The 12434-nt window shown below is 62.8% G+C and overlaps 1 protein-coding gene across 21 annotated transcripts in view; it reads right to left on the bottom strand.

Annotated features, from left to right (window-relative positions):
* KIF1A (kinesin family member 1A) overlaps window positions 1-12434 on the bottom strand; it is a 111264-nt gene that overhangs the window by 16499 nt on the left and 82331 nt on the right. For 11 of the 21 annotated variants that reach the window (XM_037732158.1, XM_037732157.1, XM_037732159.1 and 8 more), the window contains 6 exons: window positions 11681-11736; window positions 10070-10178; window positions 9065-9131; window positions 8872-8956; window positions 5913-6018; window positions 3644-3670 (listed from right to left, as the gene is read on the bottom strand). In XM_037732158.1, the coding sequence (XP_037588086.1) occupies window positions 3644-3670; window positions 5913-6018; window positions 8872-8956; window positions 9065-9131; window positions 10070-10178; window positions 11681-11736 (450 nt within the window). The remainder of the gene's footprint in view (window positions 1-3643; window positions 3671-5912; window positions 6019-8871; window positions 8957-9064; window positions 9132-10069; window positions 10179-11680; window positions 11737-12434) is intronic. The other 10 variants (XM_017510740.2, XM_037732160.1, XM_037732161.1 and 7 more) reach the window with 1 other exon arrangement.

Below are 12434 nucleotides of genomic sequence, written 5' to 3'. Positions count from 1 at the left end.
GAGGAGGGAAGGAGGGAATAAGGGATGAGGGGAGGAGGGAGGAGGGAAGGAGGGAATAAGGGAATGGGGAGGAAGGGAGGAGGGATGAGGGAATGAGGGAGGAGGGGAGAGGAGGAGGAGGTGAGGCATGAGGGCAGGAGAAGATGAGGGAAGAAGGGGAAAAAGAAATGAGGGGGATGAGGGGAGGAAGAAAGGCGAGGGTGAGGGGATGAGGGCATGGGGGTGAGGGAGTGAGGGGGTAAGGAGAGAAAAAAATGAAGGAAAGGGGATGGAGGGAATGAAGGGAGGCGTGAATGAGGGGCAAGGGGAGGAGGGGGTGAGGGAATTAGGAGATACAGGGACAAGGGGGTAAAGGATGAGGGGGTGAGGGAGAGGGGGAGAAATGAAGGAAGAGAAGATGAAAAGAGGGAAGGAGAGAATGAGAGAGGGGTGAGATGAAGGAATGAGGGGAGGAGTTAACAAGGGGATGAGGAGTACGGCTGATGGGGGGGATGAGGCAATGAGAGAAGAATGAGGGGATGAAGGGAATGAGGAAGGGATAAGGTGTGAGGGAGGGATAAGGGTGAGGGAAGGATAAGGTGTGAGGGAGGGATAAGGGTGAGGGAGGGATAAGGGAATGAGTAAAGGAAAAGGGGATGATGGGGATGAGGGAGAGGTGAGAGGATGGGGAAAGAATAAGGGATGAGGGGATAAGCAGGGAATGAGGGGGTGGGGGATGAGGGAGGGAGGGATGAGGGGGAATGAAAAGAATAAGGGGATGGTGGGGGGTGACAGAGGGATGAGGGGATGGGAGAAAGAGTAAGGGATGAGAAAGGGATGGGGGAGGGATCAGGGAGGGATGAAGGGGTGAATGAGCTTCCTGGCCAGGCCTTGACCCCCCCTGGGGACGGACCTAATGGTTTTGCCTTTAATCCTACGGGATGTGGCTGACAGGACTGGCTCAGTCACAAGTGACAGACGCATGAGTGAGCGTGTGAATGCTGCCCCGCCCGTGGTTCAGCGGGGAAGGACAGGGCAGGGCCTGAGGTCCGGGGTCTCAACAGGAGCTTGCCGCCCACCCTTCCTGACAAGGCTGGAGAAGCCTCAGGCCGTCAGAGCTGGATCCTTCTGTGGGGAAATGTGCCCCATGCTGCTGGGTGGCCAGGGTGACTGTGGGCCCTGCTGCTCCCCAGCCCCTCCTCACTGCCTCGAGAGAAGCCTGGCTGAAGGGTCGTGCTGACCTCCTCTGCTCTGGGCAGGTCACCCCCGCGGCCCTGGGGCAGGCAGCCTGGTGACTCTGGCTACGATACTAGGGTAGGAGGTTGGAGCAGATCTCGCTAACGCACGGATGATGTCACACACACCCTGGTCCTCACCCCAAACTCCGTGTGCACGAATGTGTGAGAGAGACGCCCACAGTGCTTCAGTGCAGTGCCTTCAGCGCAGTGGTAACGGCTGGGAGAAGAAACACACTCGGGACGGCCAGCGGGGCAGTCTCGACACTGACAGTGCAGCTCATCCTCAGAGAGTGACCCTGATGGCCCCGCGCTGTAGAGGGGACCATGCCGGCCCCGCCCAGCACCATCTCACTGCTGTCACAGCAGCAGGGCGTAGAGGCCACCACCAGCCTCACTTTCCAGGACAGAAACAAAGCTCGGCCAGGGCCCTGCTCAGCCAACCCACAGAGTCAGCAAATGGCACCGCCGTGAGGCCCCAGGGTCCCTGCCCGCTGCAGACGTCTGGGATGAGACCCCGCACCACAGCCAGCAACTGCGTGTCCACAGGACTGCCCATCGTGGTGGTTCCCTGCCTGGCAAAGTGGGGCCCCAGGAAGGTGGCTCAAGTCCGATTCTCAGGACGCGGAAACCCCCTCTCTCCTCCCCTCCGCATGCCCTGAGCTGGAGGTCTCCCACGCAGGCTACGCCCCAAGCCTGCTGCCCATGGGGCAGGGGCTGGCAAGCTCATTCTGGAATGGGGGAAAAGCCACAGGAGGGCCTGACCCCTCACTCAGGCACAGGGACACAGGGCCCCGAGGCCCAAGGCTGGCAAGGGATGGACAGTCCCCTCTCCTCCCGCAGAGCCATCGTGTGCCTGCTTTACAGGATGGAGGTGCTAATGTTTCCACCTAGCGGTGTCTGGGACCAGCCTGGCATCCCCTCAAACCTGCAGAGGGTGTGGGACCGGAACACCGCCCAGCTGAAACTGGAACAAAATGCAGACCACCCCTGCCACAAGGTCACACTGGTGGGCCAGAATCTCCCTGTGCCCAGAAAACAGCTCGTACATTAGCGCCCAAGCTGGTGGGCCCCCCAGGCCCAGATCTCTCTGAGAACGCGGAACCTCCCGGAACCAGGCCAGCTGACTCCAGGCCCCGCTAGCATGGCGCCGCCTCCTCCTCCTGCAAGCCTGTCCGGACACACTGCAGGGAGAGGGAGGCCCCGCTCAGGCCTCAACGGCTGCACTCCCTCCTCTGCGAGGCCACCACCACAGCTGTCCCTCCATAGGGCCTCTGCTGCACCCAGGTCCCAGGGAGAGCTGGCGCAGCGGCCTTCGGAAAAGATCTGTTCACGGAAAGAGCCGTGTGCGCAGGCTCAAGGGGCCATGCCAAAGGGGACTCTTGCCCTGCCGCCCCCGGGCAGGCCTTCTGGGCACAGTCCCTCAGCCACAGCTGTCAATCCTCTGTCCTGACCCATCGCAACATGAGCCGACCAGGACGTGGCCTCAGAGAGTGCTGGCCGAGCCCTGCTGCCCCGGGGCTCCGTGCCAGGAGTGACCTCACGCCTCCCAGCTTCAGGCCTGAGAGGCCCGCACGTGGTCTGCAGGGGGCGGTCCTGCAGGGACCCAGGAGGGGCCAGCCTTGATCTTACACAGGCTCAAGTTCTGGATTAGGGACTTGGAGGCCCTCCTGCCCCAGGCTGGTGTGGGCAGGGGCCTCACCGTGGCTGGGGACAGGGAGCCACCTTGCCTCCTGCTGGACAACCTGAGTCGGACTCTGGTCTCATGAATTCACCACCGGCCCGCTTCCACAAAAGGAGGCTCAGTGGCCACAGCCAAGGCCAGAGGAGCGTGGCTGGAGCCGCCGTCCCTCCTTGCTGGCCTGGCCAGGTGAGGGGCTCACATGAGGCTGTGGAATGTGCTGGGGCGTGAGGGTCTCCTGGGCTGGCTCCTGTCTGCCCTTCCCCATCCCCTGTGCTCACGGCTCTGCCTGCTATGGCCCCTGGCGGGGAGCGGGGAGCGGGGAGCGGGGAGCAGGGCTGGACCTTGCAGGGTGGGGCAGCAGGCCAGCCAGAGCGTGCGGGACGCCGCCCCCTCCACAGGGCAGCGTGGGGCCGGGGGCAGGCAAGGCTGGGGCAGGAGGAGCGGGGGGCCAGCCAGCATCTACTACAGGGCAGGAAACTACAAAGCAGCCAGAATCAGGAGTGGGGGCAGAAGGGGCTCAGCCAAGAGGACGGGGTGGAAGCAATAAAGAAATCAAACCGAGATTCCAAGAGAATCAAAAGAAAGAAGACGGGAGGGACAGGAGGACAGGTGGGCGCGTGTGTGAGGGGTCCAGACAGCTGGAGTGAAATTCTCAGGGGTGTGGGGGGCAGGGTGTGGGGGCGGTCAGGGAGGAGCAGGGAAGGAAAGAAGAGGCTGAAATGAAACCAAGGGACACAGATGATACCTAGGTATGTCCGAATCAAGAAACTGCCTGCAAAACACAAACAATCACACGGTTAGTGAGGCGGGCAGCACAGCGGGGGCGGGCGGGGCAGGCAGTGGGGAGCAGCCGGCGGCCTTGGGCCCACTCTGAGCCGGGCAGGCTGCAAAGCGCGGGGCCTGGGGGCGGGCGGAGGCAAGGCAGCGGCAAAGCGCAGGGGCGGCCGAGGCCCCAGGCTGGAGTCGGAAGCCGGGGCTCGTGAGCCTGCGCGTCGCGGAGAAAGGCCACGGAGCAGCCCGGCCGGCCCGGGTCTGAGGACGCCAGCACCGTCCATGGCACAGGAAGGCCACGGGCCTGGTGAGCCAAGCCACAGGACGGTGTCTGCCTAGGGATGCCAGCAGAGGACAGTCCTCGACACTGCTCTGGGGCAGGGCTGGGGGCGCTTGGGGAGGCCATGCCCGGGCAACGCACCTCCCTCCTGTCTCAGACCCAGGGCCTTGACCCCAGCACAGGGCTGCCTCGACCCCAGAGCCGGCCCGGGACCGGCCTCACATCTCACAGCCCTCAGGGGCCGAAGACCCTTCAGTGACAGGAACAGGGTGGCCTGAGGTCCAGCCATGAGCCACTCCCTCCTGTGTCATCCATGGAAGCTCATCTTCTGAGGAAGACCTCAGAAACCCAGCCCTCTGTGCAGGGAGATAGTGGGGGTTTGGGGGTCTGGAGCCCCTGCCCACCCCATTGCAGGAGCTACCTGGGTTGAGGGAAGGTCAGAGGTCAGGAAATATGGTAATGAGGTAATCTCCCAGGCTCCAAAGCCCGTCTCACATGGCAGACCGGCCCTCCTGGGCCCCATACCCCACTCCAAGTCCTGGTGCCCCATAGCCCAGGCACAGCGCTCACACCTGGCAGGGGGTGCCCGTGCTGGGGGCTCCAGGCCTTCTCCATGGCTCACCAGGGAGCAATCTCATGGCTCAGGACAAGCAAGGCACGAGGAGGCCCCCAAGCCCCGACCCAGCCCAGCATCTGCCTCACCTCCCCCATCCCGGACGTGTCCCCCCACCATGGCGCCGCCTCCACACAGAACACCGGAGTCCTCCCCACTCCTGCGGACATGTGTGTAGGGCAGGCTCCCTCCGGAGGGCCGAAGGCAGGGCTGGGACCAGAGCCGCATCCACCATGCCAGGTCTCTGCCCACCCCCACCCCCTGCTGTTCAGCGCTGTGCCCACCCTGGCTACCCAGCTGCCCCCTGCCCTGGTTGCCCCTGCAGTATCTGCATTAATGCAGGGGCTGAGCCCCAAGAACCCACTTTCTGGGTGTTTCTGATGAAACCGAGCTCTGTCTGGACCCTAGTCAGAAGAATAGGAGACAGCGCCCCCCACCCCGGGACCCTCCTTTCTTACGACCCTGACCCTCCTTGCAGGGAGGCCCTTGAGACATTTTCCTACAGACACAGACGCCGGCAGGCCATAGAGACACCCCTGGCTGCAGCTCTGAGGGCCTGCTCTGGGCTTGTGCATCATGGGCCACGGGGAGCCCCAGGAACAGCCAGGACTGGTCACTGGAGCCCCTGCCTCACTTTCCCCAAGCCCCTGGAAGGCAGTGTCTGGGACACAGTGGAGCCCAAGGGACCTCCCCACCCAGCAGGGCTGCCCTGGCAGTGCTGAGCCACCTGCCCAGGCCAACCTTAGCGGCCGCCTCCCTCTCCCATTCCCCAACCCCAGCAGACCCCAATGGGGCTGCCACAGACACCCCAGGGCTCCAACACCCCAGCCCAGGTGTGGTCGAGCTGGGGCTGCCCAGACTGTGGGGCTTGACCATGCCAGGAGTGTGGAAAGGAGCAGCCTGGTGGTGAGGGGCCTGTGCCAAGCAGTGCCTGTGAGCGCCCCACCCTGGCTGCTCAACCCCTGGCCCCAGGACGCCTGCCAGAGGCCACTGACTTGCCCCCGGCAGCGTGGTCCTTGGATATACAGCCACTTGTCCCCACACCACCCAACCACGAAACTCCTGAGGACAGAATTCAGCTCATCCTCCAATCCCTGCACTGGCCCCTCTACTTGGTGACAAAGGAGCATGGGGATGCCTGAGCCAGCGATGGGGTGCGCACACAAAGAGCCGGGAGGTGCAGAGGCCGCCAGCCCCTCACGGTGTAGCTCCAGCAGGTGCCAGGAGGGAGGGCCAGGACAGCACTGGAGCAGGCCACGCCATGTGGCTGGACCCTGTGCCGGGTGGGCCGAGGGCCTGGCAGGCTGGAAGCACTCCCTGGGCCCTGTGTCCAGGGAGTCTCGAACTCACCGGTCATCTTGGGCCGGGCGAATGTATCCGGAAGAAAGGATGTTGAGAGACAGGATGTTGGGATCGATCAGGGACTCGTCAGTCTCTGGAGTGTTTCGGATGCGGCCTGCAAAAGGGCAACGGGCCACGGGTCACATCTCAGGGGCAGGTGGGAGGTCACATCTCAGGCCTGGGAGGCCCTGCTGGCTGCCTCGGGCGGGAGCCCTGTCAGCAAGCCAGCTCCCCACAAGGTCACTAGAGCATCGGTCAAAGGTGGCACCGGGGGTGGGTACAGGAGGCCCCACAGGGTCCTCAGTGACCCAGGAGCCATTTGCAGTGACAGCTCTGCGGTGTTTCTTGACTGTCTCTCGGACACAATGAACACCCCACACATACACTGAGGGACACAGGTGCTTGGCCTGGAAAGCCAGGCCTTCCAGACTGCTGGAAAAGGAAGTCGAAGCGAGACGCAGAGCGGAATGTTCCCACTTATTCTTATACCTAAAAATGGTGACAATAATGAGGAAAAGAAGGGAGGGAGGGAGGGGGAGGAGAGCAGAGGAGGGGAGGGATGGGAACGCAGAGGGGAGAACGTGATCTGTGCCACAAAACCTCTTCTTACAAGGGGCATGTCCAGGAGAGCCTGCTGAGACGCATGCACTGGGGGTGTCTGCCTGGCTCAGTGAAAGACACCAGGCCGTTATGAGGCAGGAATTCTGCCTGGCGGCTTCACCTAATAATTTCTTGGCCAGACAGTGACAGTTCTGCTCCTTCAAAGGAATAAACAAGCACATGTACATTTTCTTTGTTGCTCCAGGAAGGAGTGACAGAACCAGGACCCGCTAGGATTTTGTGCTGACAGGTGCACACGGGGCCTGCCCCGTCCCACTGCTGGGACCTCGGCCCATAAGCTCCGCACGTGGGTCCTAGGAGGAGGCAGGTGGGATCCCAGCAAAGTGCCCTTCCCCATGCCGGGCCCTCTGGGTCCACGCTGGGGCAGGGCCTGTGGCGGGGAAGCGGCTCGGCTGCAGGGATCGCTGCCAGGGCAGAACCCTCTGCCCTCAGGGCCGTCACTTCAGCAGTGTGCAGCCTGCTTTGAGTCTGGCCAAGTACCTGGCCCACAAAACTGACACGCGTGAGCCCACTCGTGTGGGCAGAGTGCCGGGGTGGGGCTGGGGTCCTGACCCTCTGCTGTCCACACCTCCACTCCCTCCCCTGCCTCAAAGGGCCCACTCACCCACTGCTCATGGACACCCGGGGTGAGAGCCCTCGGCTCTCATCACTTTTGCTGACCCCGTGCCCACAGTCCTGTCCAACTCACGGGCTGGAAAGTCCCCTGGCCCTCTTGGGAGGGATGCTGAGCTGGGAGAAGGCTGTGAACCGTGAGCTGGGGTTCTGGGTGGGGAGAAGGAAAGAGGGAGGTGCCCCCTAGAAAGTGACCTGGCTGCTCTGTGCCCTGAGTCCAGTCACAGGGCTGCTCTGTCACGAAGCACAGAGGCTGAGCCCAAACCCCTTAGCCTCAAGGGGGGTGTTGGGGTTCACACTGCATCTCCCCAAATCCCTTTCAGTAGCATCCCTGATCCCCCACCCCACATAAACAGACAGTCTGTTGCCTTTGTAGAAAGGAGGCAGGGAGAAGGTGGGATCTAAGTAGCGGGGCCTGAGGGGCGACAGGCCCAGGCCAGAGGATGTGTCCCCTCAGCCCTGCAGATCCAGCTTCCCTCCCTCCTTCTCTCCTGTCTGCCTTGGGGGACGGAGACCAGGACTCAGCAGGTGGGAGCAGAGCTGCCCAGGGACGGGTCCTCAATGACCACGCAGCAGGCCCACAGCCACCATGCGGCCGGGTCCACAGCCACCACGCGGCCGGGCCCACAGCTACCACGCGGCGGGCCCACAGCCACCTGTGTATTTGCTTACGTTCTACTGTCCCTCCATCCCCTCCTTTTAGGCTTGCCCTGAACAGCCACGAAGGGAGGGTCTGGGTGCTTGATCCATGGCTTCCCAATTCATGTGCAATTAGACGCAGCACTTGAAAACACAGGCATGCTCCTGGAACCTCGTGTCTACAGCCCTGCACTGGGACACAGGGTGATGGGTCCAGCCCCAGAGAAGCCACCTTAAGCAGTCACCCTGCCCAGCCATAGCAATGTCCAGGGCAAGGGAGGGCTGGGCTGGCCTCATGCCAACGGCACACTTGAACGGATGACTGACTGCCTCCTTGAATGAAAACTGGGAAGACAAATTCTTTACACCTTAGCAAAGAAAATGTCTGGCAGACCCAAGAGTTCCAAACAAGAGGTCATGGAAGAAAAAACTGTAAGATCCCTGGTGATGCTGATGGGCGGAACTGTGACCCGGGCATGTATGTGGCAGTCCTAACCGCCAGTACCTCCGAGTGGGACCTCATTTGGAAGTAGGGCTTTGCAGAGGTGATCAAGCTGACTACAGACGCAGTCAGCCTGGCGCAGGACGGGTCCCTCACCCCACCTGCCTGATGACCTGAGGAGAAAGGGCTCGGGAAGACACAGGCAGGGAGAAGCCTGTGAAAACACAGCCACGCGTCTACAGGCCAAGGGTGCCCAGGACTCCAGCCACCACCAGGAGCTGAAAGAGGTGGGGGAAGATTTTCGCCGACAGCTTTCAGAGAGAGAGCGCCTCTCAGCCACACTGATTCTGGACTTCGGCCTCCAGAACTGAGATGATAAATGGCTGCTGCTTTCGACTACCAGCTTGTGGTATCTGGTCAGGGCAGCCCCAGAACTCTCACACACTGATTAAATAGAAGTTCACGGCTCATCACCCAGGTCCAAGGCTCTCCTTTGCAGGTGAGGAACTGACCCACAGGGAGGTTATGTGACTTGGCCAGGGTCACGCAGCAACAGCGGCAGAGGTGTGGTTAGAACCCGGGCACCCAGCTGGAGGTCTTGCTCTTCCCACCAGCTCGGCCCCGCCCCCGAGGCAGCCCCCGCCCGGCGCTCACCCACAACCAGCTCGCGCACTTCCTTCCAGCGGATGTGGCTGCCCGTCTCGTGCAGTAGTGTCACCGTTATCCGTCGCTGGATGCCCTGCCGGGCCCAGGAGAGAGGATACAGTCAGACCGCTGGGGCGGTGGGGGGACACGTGGGGTGGGGGAGGGGGACCCAGGCAGGGGAGGGGCAGGGAGGGGCTCACACCTGGTGGAGGAGGAAGGTCCCCATGCACGGCATGCCCCCACGGTGGTCCACCACAGCTGGGATGTAACTGGAAGAGAGACACACGTGAGGGGCGGTCAGCCCTCCTCCCCACCCTCCTGGCAGCACAGGGCCCTGGCCCCACAGTGGATGGAGCAAAAACAGGGAAAAATCAGCAGCTCCCTCTGGCGAAGATCAGGTGGCCGGGACCATGGAGGCCGCGGTCAGCACAGAAACCCACCAGGCCTCCTTGACCATTGCCTCGCGGCCCTGCCCACTTCACTGGCAGGGTGTCCAACAGGGAGACATGCAGGATGGCTGGGCCCCTCTGGGCTGGATTTCTAAGTCCCGAGGGTCCTCTGCTTTTCCTTAGCCCTGCAGATCCACAACCCAAGGCCACAGGACCCAGAAGAAATCCCAGCAGATGGGCTCGTCTGCTCCAACCTCTAAGGCTCCGTCCCACTCGGGGCAAGGACCTGCGTCTCCACCAGGCCCCACCCTGAGCCGCCAGCGTCAGCCCAGCTCCCCACTACCCTCAGAGCACCAAGCAGGCCCCCACTGGCCTCTGCACCGGGGCCCTGGAACCCGCCTCCCCCAGGCCTCAGGGCTCCCCTCCCACTCCCCTCAGGTCTTTGCTCAAAAGTCCCTTGATCACTTGGTAAGTGCCACGTCTGCCGCCCCAGTCCCCCGAGCCACTCCCCTGCCATGCTGTCCTCGTGCTGTGGACCGTGGGGCCGCCAGTCCACGTGCTTATCTGTCTAGCCCCCCTCTGCCCCCACGCCAGCTCCGCCAGGACGAGAAGGGGTGGGCCAAGGGCAGGAGCTTTGTCTGCTTTACTCCCCAGGCCCTAGACGAGGCCAGGCCCACAGGAGGTCTGCAGTGAACACCCGCTGGAAGAATGACTCTGGGTGGCCCGGGGCCTTGTCTCTCTCGGCCACTGGCCACACCCCAGGGGGCCCGCACCGGCACTCACTCGCCCACACCCCGGGGCCCCACGCCGGCACTCACTCGCCGTTGGCTTCCAGCTCACAGATCTCGAAGTAGACCAGCAGGTCATACTTGCAGTGGCAGGGCCCCGGGCAGGGCCGCGTCAGCGTGCTGAGCTTGGTGGCGGGCACTGTGGGGACAGGAGGGAGGCGTGTGCGGAGGGCAGACCCAACCCATTGTGTGCCGAGGGCACACTCACGGAGGTGTCAGGGCCAAGGGGCTCAGAGGCAGCAAGGGCACCACCCTTTCTCAAGGGAAACAACCAGCCAACCCCAGCCATGCCCAAGTTACACCCAGTCCTGCACACTCTCGGGCCTCAGCCCGTCACTCGGGTGCTCAGGTTCTCCATGACCCGGCTAGGAGAGGCATACAGCCACGCACGTGGGCACAGCTCATAAGGAGGACAGGGATCAAGACCCCAAGAACCCATGGGGCAGCAGCAGAGCTCCTTGTTCGAAAGCCCACAACCCTCACAGCCCCTCTGGCATGTGGCCAGGCCTGTCACCTGCAGCACACTTTGGCCACAGCCTACTGCACCAGTCCGAGCACCTCTCAGCAGCACCCAGGCCTGGCCTGAGAGGCCCTGCCCCTCAGCGCCTGCTGGTCCTTCACTTGCGTCCAGCTCCTGGCCAACAGCCTCTGCCCACCACTGCCTCCTCTGAGACCCGGCACACAGGCCCTCCTTCAGCAAGTGCCATCTGAGCCTCCTCTGCCTCTCCCACAAAGATGGATCTGCAGGTCTTTCTTGCAGGCTGTGGGAGGGCTGAGTCACAGGGAGCCCATGTGCCAGCCAGAGAGCCTGTCAGACCAGGGACAGGCCCTGCCGCAGCTGGGGGTGCCCTCCTGAGGTGTCCTCAGCCTGCAAACCTTCATCTTACACGGTGCAGAGGACGGGTCCTCGAAAGGCAGGCACGAGAGGCCGATACCCGGTCCCCACGTGCGCAGACCCAGTACTGCCACCCGCCAGCTGCAGAGGCAGCTTCTCATGCGGGCCCCTACCCACTGGGGCGCTGATGCCTGGAACACAGCCCCCCCTGCAGGAGGGCTTCAGGGAAGAGGGACTCAGCCACACCTGCCGGGCCTCAGTCTGTCTCCAGCTCTCCAACCATGACCCTGGGTTTTGGTCTTGTAGGAAATAAACTCCATTCTTTTAACTAAAACCCAACGGATGTCAAGTGCTATTCCATGACGCACCTGTTCCCACAGGCAGGGGCTCCGGGCTCCGGGCTCCGGGCAAAAGCTCTGCTAAAAACACCTCTCCCACCGACCCACAAGCTCACTCCCACCTCCAGCCTCAGCCCCCCATGAAGGAGCTTCCTAGATTGCCTTTCACCCCCAAATCTCCACCTCTCTGTGTTCAGCGGAGATGCCAGAAGTCCCCCAAAACCCCCAACCCTCCTGCTGCCTTCCTTCCTCGGCTCCCTACGCCTCTGCCACCAGCTCCAGGCCACTCCATGGACGCAGGACAGACCTTTGCTCCATGGGACCCCGTGAGGCCCAACAGGCTCAGGGTGGCCCCAGACTGCCCAACCCCATCAAGGAGGACTGCACCCACTGCAGAGCCCAGCCCACGTCAGCACCCACAGTGAAGGGCACTCGCTGCCCTCAGGCGGCTCCAGAGACCCTTCCTACCTGGCTTGGACAACGGCATGACCCGCGGGAAGTGGCGGCGTGAGGGCCTCAGGGGGCTGTGGAGGAGGAAGCACCGGCGTGAGGTGTCTGTGGGAGGCTGGGCTAGAGGGTCAGGGGACAGAGGCCACAGGCCCCAGGTGCCCATCCTTGTCCCCTCCTGCCCTGTCTCCCCCAAAGCCGTTTGGGTAGGAGGAAGAGAACACCAGATCAGGACCCCAGATCCCACCACAGGAGCCACAGGAAACCAGGGCAAAGGTCAAGCTCTGGCTCCCAGTCCAGAGTCCCCCAGTCACTCCCAAGGACAGACAAGCACCCCAAAACAAAGCCTTCACTGCCTGTCCCTTTCCCTGACACCCTGGAGGGCCCCTGAGCTCTCGGTCCTGCCTGACAGCTGCGGGGAGACGCAGATGGGAAGAGACGTGCCCCCCGAGGCCTCTATGCTGTTCTCTCTGCACTGGAGTGTCCGGGAGGGGTTGGCCTGGCCCAGGGTGGACACTCCCGTCCCAGCTTCAGGGTCTAGGGTGAGACGCCACAGCCCCGCAAGTCTGTCTGAGACCCCCATCTATAAAAGCCTCGGGAGTGAGGGAGCTAGGCTGGGCTTCCCCCAGGGGTGTCAGCTAGGCCCCTTTCCTGGGGTCCTCGGTGGGCAACAGAAGTGGTCTCTCTGGCATCCTCCAGCTGGCAGCCCCTGCACACTGCCCAGGCCAGCAGGAGCTGAAGCTTCCTGAGCAATGCTCACAAGGAACCCTCCTTA

Source organism: Cebus imitator, unplaced genomic scaffold (assembly GCF_001604975.1).
Source record: "Cebus imitator isolate Cc_AM_T3 unplaced genomic scaffold, Cebus_imitator-1.0 Scaffold443, whole genome shotgun sequence".
Taxonomy (NCBI): domain Eukaryota; kingdom Metazoa; phylum Chordata; class Mammalia; order Primates; family Cebidae; genus Cebus; species Cebus imitator.
This window is presented reverse-complemented; position numbering and strand designations above follow the sequence as displayed.